This window comes from Amblyomma mixtum, chromosome 9 (assembly GCF_055824585.1).
Source record: "Amblyomma mixtum isolate Tamu chromosome 9, ASM5582458v1, whole genome shotgun sequence".
NCBI lineage: Eukaryota > Metazoa > Arthropoda > Arachnida > Ixodida > Ixodidae > Amblyomma > Amblyomma mixtum.
The window spans coordinates 24,139,362-24,152,541 of record NC_143020.1 but is presented as its reverse complement, the minus strand read 5'-3'; the positions used below and the strand labels follow the sequence as shown (position 1 = coordinate 24,152,541).

At 44.8% G+C, this 13,180-nt stretch overlaps 1 protein-coding gene across 1 annotated transcript in view; it reads right to left on the bottom strand.

Moving 5' to 3' along the window:
• Window positions 1-10,145, bottom strand: part of LOC149328523 (putative serine protease 46) — a 50,683-nt gene extending 40,538 nt beyond the window's left edge. The window contains exons 1-4 of the mRNA XM_089559008.1: window positions 10,131-10,145; window positions 7,847-7,874; window positions 2,754-2,827; window positions 2,124-2,237 (exon numbers count right to left, since the gene is read on the bottom strand). Of these exons, the coding sequence (XP_089415134.1) occupies window positions 2,124-2,237; window positions 2,754-2,827; window positions 7,847-7,874; window positions 10,131-10,145 (231 nt within the window). The remainder of the gene's footprint in view (window positions 1-2,123; window positions 2,238-2,753; window positions 2,828-7,846; window positions 7,875-10,130) is intronic.
• Window positions 10,146-13,180: the final 3,035 nt, after the last annotated feature.

The following is a 13,180-nucleotide window of genomic DNA, read 5'->3' as shown; positions in this document are numbered from 1 at the left end:
TGCTCCTCGAAGGAATAAATGAAGCGCAGGCGGAATTACCAACAAGCGGGCACCGCTATCATCGAACATAATTCTTGGCCCTCTCGGCTACGTTCAATTTAAAGCTGACAATGAACTATAAACATAAGGCGCCAAAGCAGCTACAATAATCTGCAACCAATTGGAAGCAGGTTCTTGAGGCTGCGATTTATCGAGATAAGCCGCTCCACATCTTGCATCACAACGAAAATGATAAACCAGAATTTTGACGGCTTTGAGCGTGAACAAAAAACGGATCAAGATTCGCAGCAATATGATAAAATAGCCTACCGCGACATCGCCTGGCTCCGCAGGCGGCTGGCGAGAAAGACGCAGTTACAGGAGGAGAGAGGGCGATGCGGTGGATGTGAGCGGTGAGAAGCGCATGTAGAGGGCATTGGAGCTGTGAACGACCGAATGCGCCTCTTATACTGGACACTGGAGGTGAAAACAGGAGCACGCGCTATATCATAGATGGTGCTGGCAGACCCGGATAAGACACCGCACGGAGAGGGGACAGTAAGTCCTAGACTACGCCCGTGTGGGGTTAGTCATCCCGCACATTTGTAACTCACAAGACTTTTATGCCTTATTTATTTTCATCGTGGCAACTAGCTGGCTTTCGACCGGCAACAAAAACACGCATTCCGACGATACATGCAATGTTAGCTACTTTTTAATCTGCAAGACACGATGCTGTGTCCTTGACAACCACGCCAGAAGCTCTGAGGAAAAATTAGTAAAGCAGATGAAGTACTGCAAAAACACTGTATATCAGCCTACGCTGATTTTGCCTCATCATCATCATTATGATCAGCCTGAATACGCCCACTGCAGGGCAAAGATCTCTACCGTGTCTCTCCAAATAACCCTGTCCTTTGCCATTCGCTCTCTCCTGTCCCCGCAAACTTCTTAATCTCATCCGCCCACCTAACTTTCTGCCGCCTCCAGCTACGCTTGCCTTCTCTTAGAATCCACTGCGTTACCCTTACGGACCAGCGGATATCTTGCCTTCGCATTACATGCCTTGCCAAAGCCCACTTCTTCCTCCTCCTTTCCTCCTCGTTTCCTTCTTCCTCTTCATTTCGACTAGAATGCCATTAACCTGCGTGTGTTCCCGCACCCCCTCCGCCCTCTCCTGGTCTCTTAACGTTACACGTGTAATTTTTCTTTCTATGACTAGCTGGGTAATACCCCCTCTGGGGCCTTTAAGGTAATAAAGTTAAGTTGTCCTTAACTTGATTGTCCCTATTACTCTGTATATGAGGCCTTTTAATTTTGACTGCACACTTTTCCTGCTCTTATATTTGTGGACACTCCAGCCCATCGCTGCCATTACAATTTGCATGCGCGCAGGCTGTACGACTTCTTGCTGCTTTTTGAGTGAAGGTACAAATTGCGCCTTTCTCACTAAAGCAGAAGTATTCGTCTAAGCATGTAGCCAATACCTTTCTCATGAGGGTTAATATACATTGTCTAGGCTTCGCCTCTAAACCAGGCAAGAAGATTGTGTGCCCGTTATATAACACTGCACATGCTTTTAGCCTGACGCCATCATTTTTTGCGCGTATTTATAATTCTTATTGAAAGAGCGCTCAGGAAAACAAAAACGCGATTTTTGTTTCAAATGGAAGTGATTGGTAGGGCCTTTTGTGATCTCGATTCTGGCCTTCCTTACGTTAGCTGAGTATTGCACAATTATCTGTACGCGCAAACAGGGCGAAGGTCACAAAGCGGCAGTCCTTCAATGTTACGCACTCATTGCAAGCGAATAGTAGTGTGCCGTGCTTCTATTTCCGGTTTGTTTTGCCATTGCTTTTATGGCCTATTAATACTGAAAAAGCTCACAGCGAAAGACACAAGCATGCTTTTTCTTTAAATTGCAGTTATTACTAGGCTTTTGTGATCTCGATCCTCTCCTTCCTTATGTCAGCTTAGTATTGCACAATTATCTGTGCGCGGAGACAGGAAGAAGGTCTCAAAGCAGCACTCTTTCAAAGTTGTGCATGCATTGCAAGCGAATAGCAGTGCATCGTGTTCCTGTTTCCGCTTGGTATCTGTGCACCGAGCAGCCAAATATAAATGGTAAATGAGTGAACATACACATCACGGAAGCAATGGGCGGCAGTCAAGACGAACGTCGGGGATATGATGCTTCCACCACAAGGTCTCATAGCTTGATCCCCCCGGTGATATCTGCGTAATTTATACCAGTGCACCTGCAAGATATTTACGCATATTCAGCAGCAGCGTGTGTTAACATTGCTTACTTCGCGGTTTACTGAACATGATATTAGAGTACGTTGTTTTGTATTGCCGGAGCAGATCTCTTACTATATTTTGCACTATAGGCCTATGAGTGAGTGCTTTGTATGTACATGATTGAGAAGGCTGAAACGATCACAAGTAATAATATATATACTTGTTAGTATTCCTGGTTTCTTTCATTTTTTGCTTGACTTTTTTTTGTATCTCCTCTACGACAAGACTCCAGAAATATGTAAAGGATGCCCTCATATTGCGCATAAAATTGGGTATTTTGGAGAAAAAAACATTATCAGCGCTAAAAGAGTAACAGCTTAAGATAATTTTTTCCAACAAGGTGCTTTAAACATTGCAGCACTCGTTCACTGATCTTAATAATTACTAACACTCTATAACAGATCTACACCGTTATGAAAACTCAATTTTTCAGTCATCTTTAGCATGTGTTATCAAGAGGTAAAGTCTCATACTGCCCAAGGTACTTGTGTTCTTCTGGCAGGCTTCCCATTGAATACCCTGGCGACTGGTGCAGAAAGCCCGCAACCTAAAATAGAGGAGAAAAATAAGCCTTCTTGCAACTTCATGCATAAAATTCTAATTTCGAAATTTTCTTTTGAGAATGTAATAAAGATACTTAAAAGAAATTAATTCCAACTCTTTTTTTGTTGCAAGGCCGCGAGCGTTTTTGCCAGCATGACTAGCGCATAAAAAAAGAGCATGGCTACACATTGGGATCATACTTTGCAGAAGCATCAGTCATATCGCGAATTTGGAGTCAAATGCCCGTAGACGTTCAACCGTTTTCTGTCATGACAAACGAACACGCACCAAGTTCCAAAAGAGGCTCGAGAAAATGACGATTCCGCCATAGAATAATATTTTACGCGTTTCAAGAAAAGAACCATGATTGAAGAGAAATGCGGCGTCAGCTTAGACCAGGGGATTCAACGGGAATCGGGGACTTTCTATAAGCAGACCAGCTGTCCCCTGCCAATCCGTTCCTGAATTTGGACGCGTGACACGAAAGCTAGTCTTTTCAAAATAAATAATCAGTCCTTCCGTGTAAACATGTATACTAGAGCATTCCCCGTTTTTTATGTTGTTGCATAGTTCACTTCCGAAGCAGAGCCATCCGGAAACGCATTAATTCTGGGATGCAGCTCGGGGGGTAAAAAAGTGTAAAAATAAACCTTTCGCGGTTTGTGTACATTTCATAGATGCCTCCGATCACCGCATTTGTGTTTAGTATACCTCATATATTAAGAACAGCCCAGTGCGATCAACTGAAGTGAGTTTAGACTCGGTTTTTGTTTGCTGAATGCATGAAAATATATTTTTGTGTGTGTCGAGAATCAAGCCCAGTGCAATAAACATAGAGAGGAGACACTAACAAAAACCGTAGTACTACGATTGCAATCTTCGGTGCAATGCAAGCTAACTCGTGCTCGACTTTCAAATCGACTATGGTCTGTCAGAAGAGTACAGCAGAGTAGTAGTGTAGGCACGAATTTTTCACCTGTCCAGGCTGCATTGAAGAAGCATGATTCTTAATTTGCAAAGGAAAAAAAAATAGATTCATATCCTTGACCTTAACGCTGAATTCCGCGGATTAACATTCGATGATTAACATTTGATGCGCTTGCGCTGACGTTCGCTTCAGACGTTTTCTTCAAAAGAACCGCTACGAGGTGTATTCTTTAGTCTGAAATAAACTCACAGAGATTTTAAATGTTTTACGGAAAGATGCGCGCCTGCTTCTGATATTAACTCTCCACAAAGCATCCAAAGTGAATGAACTCAGCTGCAAAGAGCAGCTCTAAAGACGCAGGCAGCCAATCATTGTGATTGTTTCTTGGTGAGGGTGGAAAATTCTGTTTGTTATAATTATGATGCGTCCGCGCAAGACCGGTCCCTTTGACACCGTTGCACGACCCGGCCAAGGTCATTGTTAAGGAGTTTTGCGCTGTCGTTCTATGCCTGTCGCGAAAGAATTCAACAGAAACATTGCAGTGGCGCTCATGCGAGAACAGTTCCTCTGGTTGTTCACCGTTTATGCAATGCACCTTTGCTTGAACGAGTTTTTTGGAACAGCCTGCAAGTCAGGGGATCTATCACGGTCGCAGGAAAGCGCATTGTCAGGCATCGTGTTTTTAAATTTCAAAATTTTTTTTCGGCCGAATGTAAGGTAATCGCTTTTTAAATTACTCCGAAGTAAACGAGTTAAATGCGCATTGCTCTTCATTCTGTGCAACATTTGGATTTCAGATTTGCCTCCAATGATAACAGAAACATTTAACTAATTTATTCCTGGCCGTAGTAAACCACACAATCTCAAAAGTGTAGGCAGTCCACTTACGTACGGAAGCAGACTGCCCACAACCCATCAACATCGTCATCAGCCTGACTACGTCGTCTACAAGACAAAGGCCTCTCCCACAACTTTCTATCCAACCCTGTGCTGTGCCAATTGCAGCCACCTTATCCCCAAAAGTTTCTGAATGTTATCCGCCGTCCTAACCTTCTGCCGCCACATGATATGTTTTGCTTTTCTTGGTTTTCAGTCCGTTACTTTTAATGACCATGGGTTGGTTATCTTGCCTTCGCATTGCCCAAGATCATTTATTTTTAATTTTCACAAAAATGCCATTAGCCCGCGTTTCTTCGATGGCCCACATTTTCTCTTCCTGTCTGTTAATGTTAAACCTATCATTTTACTTTTCATTGCTCGGTGAGGTGTTTTCAATTTAATCTGAATCCGTTATTGACGTAGTGGCCGCGTCGCGGTAAAAGCTTGTCCTCCCTGCTTGGAGGGAGCCTAACCGACTCTGCAGGCTTTCTAAATAAAAGTTGTTCTCTCTCTCTCTCTCTCTCTCAATCCGTTTCGTTAACCTTCATCTTTCTGGGCCATTGGTGAGTACCGGTAATGTACAACTTGTGGGGACGCAGTCGTCCTCTGTGGTTCGCTTTCCCGCAATGCAGCCCAACTGTGCTTAGCTCCCCCGCTAAGCACTCTTCTCAGTTGTGTTACTTTAACTAACAGGGGAGGGCGCTCGCATCGCAGCGACACTAGCGTCACGAATGGCATTTTGCTGCGCGCGCACGAGGGAGATCGACTGTGTTCTCCTTGGGACCGGGAAAGCACGCGGACGCTTTGTTTGCCGCTCCCCTCCTCGCCGGCGGGCGACCTCGTGTGGAAACATGTTCCGCTCAGCTCGTCCCGCCCGGCCTCGGAGTTTTTCCCCCTGCCCTACCGTGGGCGAACATTCGCTCGTAGCCGTGCTGGTGAGTCGGACATCCTCGATTCCTCAGTGTATTTTGTTGCTAGCTGGCGTTATTGTTGTTATAGCAATAAATGCCTTGTTTGTGTCAGCCAGTGTGTCGTTCCTTTGTTCCCGCAGAGCAAGGCGCGCCGTGGTCGGCGTGCGCTCGGTAGCGCTCGTGACCACGGGGTGGGAGCCGCGCGGTTTTGAACTGTGTCAGCCGCGGTTAAACGGGGAGAACGTATTTATCTCCCAAATTTAAACCCCACATCTGGCGCCCAACGTGGGGCTGCTCTTGGAACATTGGACGACTGTCTGTTCGGTTCGAGGAACGCTCTTTGTCCGGATGTGACAAGTGGTAGGCCTAGTGTGAATTTTGATTGCTAGGACCTGCGGCATCCTTTCTTGAGTAACGAGGAGACATCTTTTTCGTCGCCTCATTAAGTTTCTGGTAGGCAACACAAAATCGCAGACTACCACCTTTCTTTGTAACTAAAACTACAGCTGAAGAGCAGGGGCGCCTTGATGGCTGAATAACACCACCTTGCAGCATTTCTTGGACTTGCTGAGCTATGGCTTCGATCTCCCACAGTGACACACTATATGGGTTTTGTCTAACCGGTCGGTTACTCTTGTCCGTAATTATGCGGTGCTTAGCAAAAAGCGTCTGTTTGGCTGCCGACGTAGAGGAGAAAGAACCTTGGAACTGATGCAGAAGACCAACTAGTCTTTCCTTATCCGTTTATGGTAAGCACCGGATCACATCAAGGACCAACTGGGTTGTTCGAGAGGTGCATATTTCACTCTGGAGGGCGAGACAGTGTGAGTTTCGCCGATTTCCTAGAAGTATGCGACAGTGGTGTACTTGGAGATGTGCTGGTGTTCGCTTCCGAAATTGATTAGAAGGGCAGCTGCCACGCCGTTGGTTAAAGTTACGATACCTAACTCGAAACCGAGACCCCATGAGAGAGCACAAGCGGAGTGCTGTGTTCCGCGACGCCGTCAGCACTGCACTGGTCGTTGCATGAGCACAGGATCGGGGAGGCATAGTCACATCCGCGTCCACACAGTTAATTGGGGAGACATGGGAGAGGCCTTTCTCCTGCAGTGAGAGTAGTCATGCTGATGATGATGATGATGCTTCTTGGGAAATATTTTGAATATAGTAGCACTGAATGCTGTCGTTATCCAAATATTGAAGGCAAATGTCCATTCTTGCGCAACGTAGCAACATCTCTTAGATTTTTCATCGATCCGATCAAGCAGTTAAAACTGCCATAGAAAACGAATTGGGATCTTTTTTGACGATAGCCAAAACGCTAATATGAAAAGAATCTAAGCATGCTCGGGGATATCTGCGGATATATTGATTCTTTCAATGAAATTTTACAATATATATGATAAAATTGTGTTCATAAACACTTTCCCGTTGAAAAATGTTTTTGTAGAGAATTGTTGGGTATGACCCCCTCTGCAAATTCCAGAAACTAGTTCCACGATTTCGCAGATACTACGGTGAACAGAATTCGAAGTGTCAGGTATATAGTCGTTCTGAATGTATTTAGTTTTAGAGCTGGATATATTAACTCTGTGAATTGTTTTAAGAAAAAAATGAAAGGATTTTCGGCACCCAATGACAGTCATCTACCACGATCTTTTTCTATCGTTTTCTTGCCCTGTAGCATATACTTTTATTTTCTCTGCATTATGATTTTAGTACCTTTTTCACTTGTTAATTCGCTACTCTAGGCACTAGTTGTATGCTTTCTGTTTCCAGTGTAATACTTGCTCGCTAGTTTTACAGAAATGCTCCCATAGTTCACTATGAATATTGTTTTGGTTTTGTGCTATAGGATTTAACGTCGCAAAGTGAAACAGGCTACGAGGGACGCCGTAGTGGAGGGCTCTGGTAGTATCGACCACCTGGAGTTCTTTAATGTGCACTGACATCACACAGTACATGGGCCTTCAGCATTACGCCTCCATCGAAAGGCGACCGCCGCGGCCGGAATAGAACCCGTGTCTTTCGTGCCAGAAGCTCAGCACTATAACCACTGAGCTGCCGTGGCGGTGTATAATTTTCGCATGTTTTTCTGTGCTCGTTGTCTAAATTGCAGTGCTTGTTCTCTTCCTTTTATGCAAGCAATCTCATCATACCATTTGCAATTTTTGCCTCTGTTTTGTACCCATGCCACTGTTATGGGTGCCGGTATCTTACCAGGCCAACTGACCTTTTGTGTCGGCTCACTCTTTCTGCGCTGGAAGAAAAATGTCGAACTTAAGACCAAAAAAAGGCCACTTACTAGGCTCGTTGATCTCCTCGTTATGCACCTGAAAAATACGTTGTAATCAGTACCTTATAATATGTGGTGTGCATAGGTGGAGTTTGACAACTAATTCCATTCCTTCTGTACCAAGTCATTTCCCGTGAAATTCGACAACAATCATCTCTTTATTAGCTTATATCTCTTAGCTGGGCCTCAAAATTATTTTCTTGGGAACAGGAGCGCCGAGCAGTACTATATCTTATGAAGAGTGTAAAACTGTTGCCCGCAGTGCACTGTGAACCTTGAGCAGTTATTTAACCTTCCTTTGATTTCGCAAAATAAGTTGATAACGAGACACACTAGTACCTGGGCGTGTTTGTGCTTATTCAGGAAAACATTGGAGCCGGACGTAGTTTTGCCACTGCGGTCCTATTCTCTCACTACGTCCGTGTTCGCATTTCCGCTGCTGTGTCTTTCCTCAAGATGATAACGTTTCAGATAGTTTCAATTTTAGACCTTACTTACATGAATGAGAAAAGCCAACTGCCACAGAAACCAAGGGGCACAGGGGATTTTTAATTTCTTTATTTCTTTTGTGGTGTTGATCAGTTTATAATATTAGTGAATATGTTATCGCTTAAAGCTAATTGATTATAAAAGCAGAAGAAAAACAACCACATGCCGCCGGTGGGATCCAAACCCACGACCTCCTAATTACGCGTCCGGTGCTCTACCGCTGAGCTACGGCGACGGCTGTCAAATCTTCTGCTTAAAAGACTTACATGAAGTCTTTTAAGGTGTCCTTCCTCATTATTAATTACTTTTCCCTGAAGTACGTAGCCTCCATATTTTCTTTTCCCCATTCGATGATCCCCATTCGATGATTCCCCATTCGTTGAGTAGTGTGATCGGAAACCGAAATGAGATCTGTCTAAAATTATAATGGCCTCAAGAAAAACCACGTCGCAAGTTTGCAACCATTCGTGGCATTCAGCCGTGTAATCGGAAAAGTTCCTGTAATCGTTAAAATTTTTTCAACCGGGTTAGAAGGGTATTCAGTTGGCGACGAACTGCATATTCACTTGTCCCTTTCGCCTCCACCGAACTTGTTTTCTCCAAATGCATAGTTGTGAAACTTGAAGAATTCGCCTCCCTAGCGCCTTTTGCACTGCTTGAGTTCCAACTAAACGTGCCTGCACTTAGACAGCACAATAAGAAGACACGCAACGCCTGGTGTGCCTTGCCATTTTGATGAAATAATTTTCCACCCGGATATTTCTAACTGGTGCTTGGAATTCCAAACCAGGAACGCGTTTTGCCTGTATGCGAAGGCACTTGTTTAGGTTTTAGCTTGAATCGAGATTGCCCTTCTCGCCATTCTATAACAGATCACTTGGTGATTATTTATTTTATTCAAATACCCTAAAGGTCCTCTGCAAGAGGGTGTAACATAGGGGGGGGGGGGGGGGGGGGGGGCACACGAAACACACTAATAAGAATATGCGAGAAACAAAAAAGTAAGAATAAACAATTTCAGCAAACATAGCAAGAAAACCACAAAATACGTAAACACCAATATTAGAAGTGGATTAAAGTTCGAATAAAGATAAGATTAAAGTGTGAAAATTGAAACACCGGGGGTTCAAGGATAACACAAAAAAAAACTACAATACGATATCGAACAAGATGCACAGGTATTAGATTAGTCCTGGAAAAAAAAACAGCTAACCACAAAAACGCACAGAGACGTCAAATTCTGATATGAGTCCACAGCATTTGATGAAATTGATCGGTGTTAACTTCAGTGGCAATATCTGATGGTAGGTTATTCCAGTCAGCTATGGTTTTGGGGATGAATGATTGTGCGTAATGGGCCGAGTGGCATGCTGGGCGTTTGACTTTGCAGGGATGATCACGGCGAGGAAAAATGACAGGGGGTGACTGAATGGGAGGATAGCTCAATTACTCTACCACGCAGCCGGAAACAGATCCTGAGATGGCTGCCAGAAATGAAGGCACGCCTACTTAAGTTTCCAAAAGGCAGGAAAGATGTGGTACTGAACTGGCGGCTCAGCTGGAACCTGCGATCGCTTTAGGGGCCCCTCGGAAAACAACCGCCAGCACTACCTCAACTGGTAATGCCATCTATCCCTAAATAGAGGATTCAGGATCAGGTGCAAGATCTCAAATTTAAAGATTAAAGAAAATGAATTCTCCCATTGCATAGAATTCCTACTTAAACGCGAAAACGTTATTTCATTGCCTCAAATAACATTCCACCAGTTTCGTATGTAATATTTATTTACTTGAAATACCTTACAGGCCCCTTGGACATTGTGGAAGGGGGGCGAAAAAAAATATAATACAGTGCATTAGTAACCAAAGGAAACAGAAGGAAACATACGATCATGATAAAAAAAGAAATAAATCTATACAGTGCATTAATAACCAAAGGAAACAAAAGAGAAATATACAGTCATGATAAACAATATATAAACAAATTAGTAGAGAAGAAGAAACGACGCGGAAATAACAGGAAAAGAGAAAAAAAGAATACGCGGCACAAAATAAAGCACTACAATAAAGGATAATGTGCTCACCGAACGTGGGAACAATGAGTAAAATAGCGCGATTAAAGCAAATACGGAAACATGGCAGGCAAACATAAGTAAGAAAGAAAACATCGGAATGGCACGAGTGTAGCAGCAGTAATGATAAGTAATACATGACACGACTAATAAGGCATGGTTTAAAAAAAAACTAAATTATCGATCACACAAGTGCGAGCTCCAAAGGAAATCTCATGAATTCAACTGGACGCTGTTCATACCGGCAGCAATATCAGGGACATCAATCCTGGCTTTGCGTGTCTGCTGGCGCAGTCACCTCCGCCGCCTGAGTGCCGTTTTTTGGTACTGTGTGTTGTGCCTTTCCTCCAGTAAAACAGGTGCGCTGCAGCGAAGCCTCAGTGTTTAATCCTGCTGTTTTGTAGCGAGAAAACTATACTCGGGGCAGGTTTCTGTAGCTATATGTCCTCGGCGTCGTTTTCATGCACGGGCACGGGCACATTCTTGTCGTCACGCGTACCATCGCCACTGTCCTAATTGAGCATTTGCGCATTGACACTGACGAGCACAGGATCTTTTTGGTTGGCGATGCTCTCTCACATGACAGAGCAGCTGTACACTTAAGAAGCTACAGCAGCGAACACCTTCAAACACGCATTGTTTTCTTATATCGAGATAATATTTAAATTTACTAATTTCCTCCTATGGTAAGTCTGCACCTTTCTGTATGCATAAGGCCAACCTCCTTTTTCAGTAAATTAACATCAATGACTGGGGAAAAAACGGCATTTCTCGCACGCTGCAGAATTGTACGCTCACAGGATTGCAGCCAATTTTTTTTTTAAAGCATATGCATGGCCTCTTAATTATTTCCTTTAGCATCCGAACTTATTTCCGCAATCAACCGTCCGCTGCAGTATCCTTTAGTAAAACATTCTGCTACCTGATAGAAATAAAAATGGCAGCATCAAGTGGCAGTCCTTTTGCACGCTGAACACTTTACGACGTGCATCTCTATTTGTTGGTTGGGAAAAGAAATTCTTACTTCTAAATCCAATTGGCAATGGAATTCCGGACAGCACAGATATAAACACTATGCCGCCTCGCAGGCTGCCTGAATACAACGCTAGAGGATTCGGCAAAAAAAGTTTGGAAAGTGACGTCCACTAATCGGGATAACAATCTAGAACCGTGCCTCAAGTAGACAACGAGTAGAAAATTGCATGTCAACTAATAGAATAAAAGACAGTAAAGATACGACGTTACTCTCTCTTGATAAGGCAGTCGATAGTAGTTTCCTCCGGTCACACATGGTCGCCCACACTGCTTCGCCACCTTCGTTGTTGTCATACAATATGGGGCTTGGCAATGCCTGATGATGGTTCAACACTGGCCCGCAGCGGGGAAAGCACAGCTATAGAGACAGTTACGGCGCTTTTCGCAGCCATCTCCTTGCTTTGTACAAAAAGCCCCACTACGCCGTTCTGCTACATCTGTCCGAGAAAGAAAATCTCTGCCTCTGCCGCAACCGGGAGTAGAGTAAGCATGAAATATTTACGGGCATAACACATTGGTTGTAGATGGTACTAGTCAACATCTTGAAATGGGTCTAGTGTTCAACGCACCACACTCTTGTTGCGTCGAAGCGATCGCCTGCAGTAGTGCGGGCTTAGGTAGGCAGCCGCGAACCGTGGCGGCCTTATAGTTTTCACGAGCGGCCGCATAATCATGGCGTTGTCGGCCGGGGCGAGCAGTCTTCTGCTGTGGCGTATCACTCGCAAAGCGATCGCTTTCCGCAAGACGCTTCCTATCTCTCCTTCAATCAGGCTCCATTGCTCGGCTTAAGCAGCTGTGACGGTGGCGGCAATGAAATGCAGGGCGATGCAGAAGCGTACGCGGACACGACGAGACGCAGGCTTGACAAGAATGTATCTGCAGCGCGTTCGAATACTCCGCGAGCGTGTATACATCTGCCTGCCAAAGGGGGAACCTTCATGAGCTGAAGGCCCAGCGGCCGGTCTTTTACATGCGTGAGTGTGGGACCGCAGCGCCATCCTCGGGGACGGCGCGGAAGCGCGGCCTCCTCTTTAGAGAGTCTCGTTAAATCTCGTACGGTGCCCGGATGCTCTCGTTTCAGTGCCCGGATGAGTGCAACTCAGTGCCCGAATTTTGGCTCTCGGTCTCGGCGTGACGTCACCACACTGCCGACAACGGGAGCTAAAAGCATTTCATGCTTAAAAACTGCTCAACACGCGTAAAAAGTGTTCCTACCGGTGTATACAACGCTAATGCTGCGGTTGAGAGGCAAACGACTAGTAAGCCTAATAAGACTAATCAGCCAGCCGCAGGCTAATCACCAAGTGAACTCATCCTCACCGTCTGAGCATGCGCGCGCATTAAGCATACGAATGCGTCATGCACGACACTCAGGATCTAAAGGCCACAAGGTACTAAGCATATTTGAAGCGACATTTTCAACCAGGGAACCTCAGACCAATGTGCATGGTGCTGTAGAGTGACCCGTGGCCAAATTTATATTCCGGAGAAATGTCACTTTGTCATCCTCACGATAGACCTGTCTACCTTCACTGCGAGACGAGGGCATCTCCTATACCTCTCCAATTAACCATGTCTTGTGCTAGTTGTGGCCACGTTATCACCGGAAACTTCTTTATCTCATCTGCCCACCTAACACTCGGCCGAGTCCTGCTATGTTTGTTTTCTGTATGTATGCAGTACGTTACACCTAACGACCATCGGTTAATTTGCCTTCGCATTACATGTCGTGCCCAAGCCCAATTCT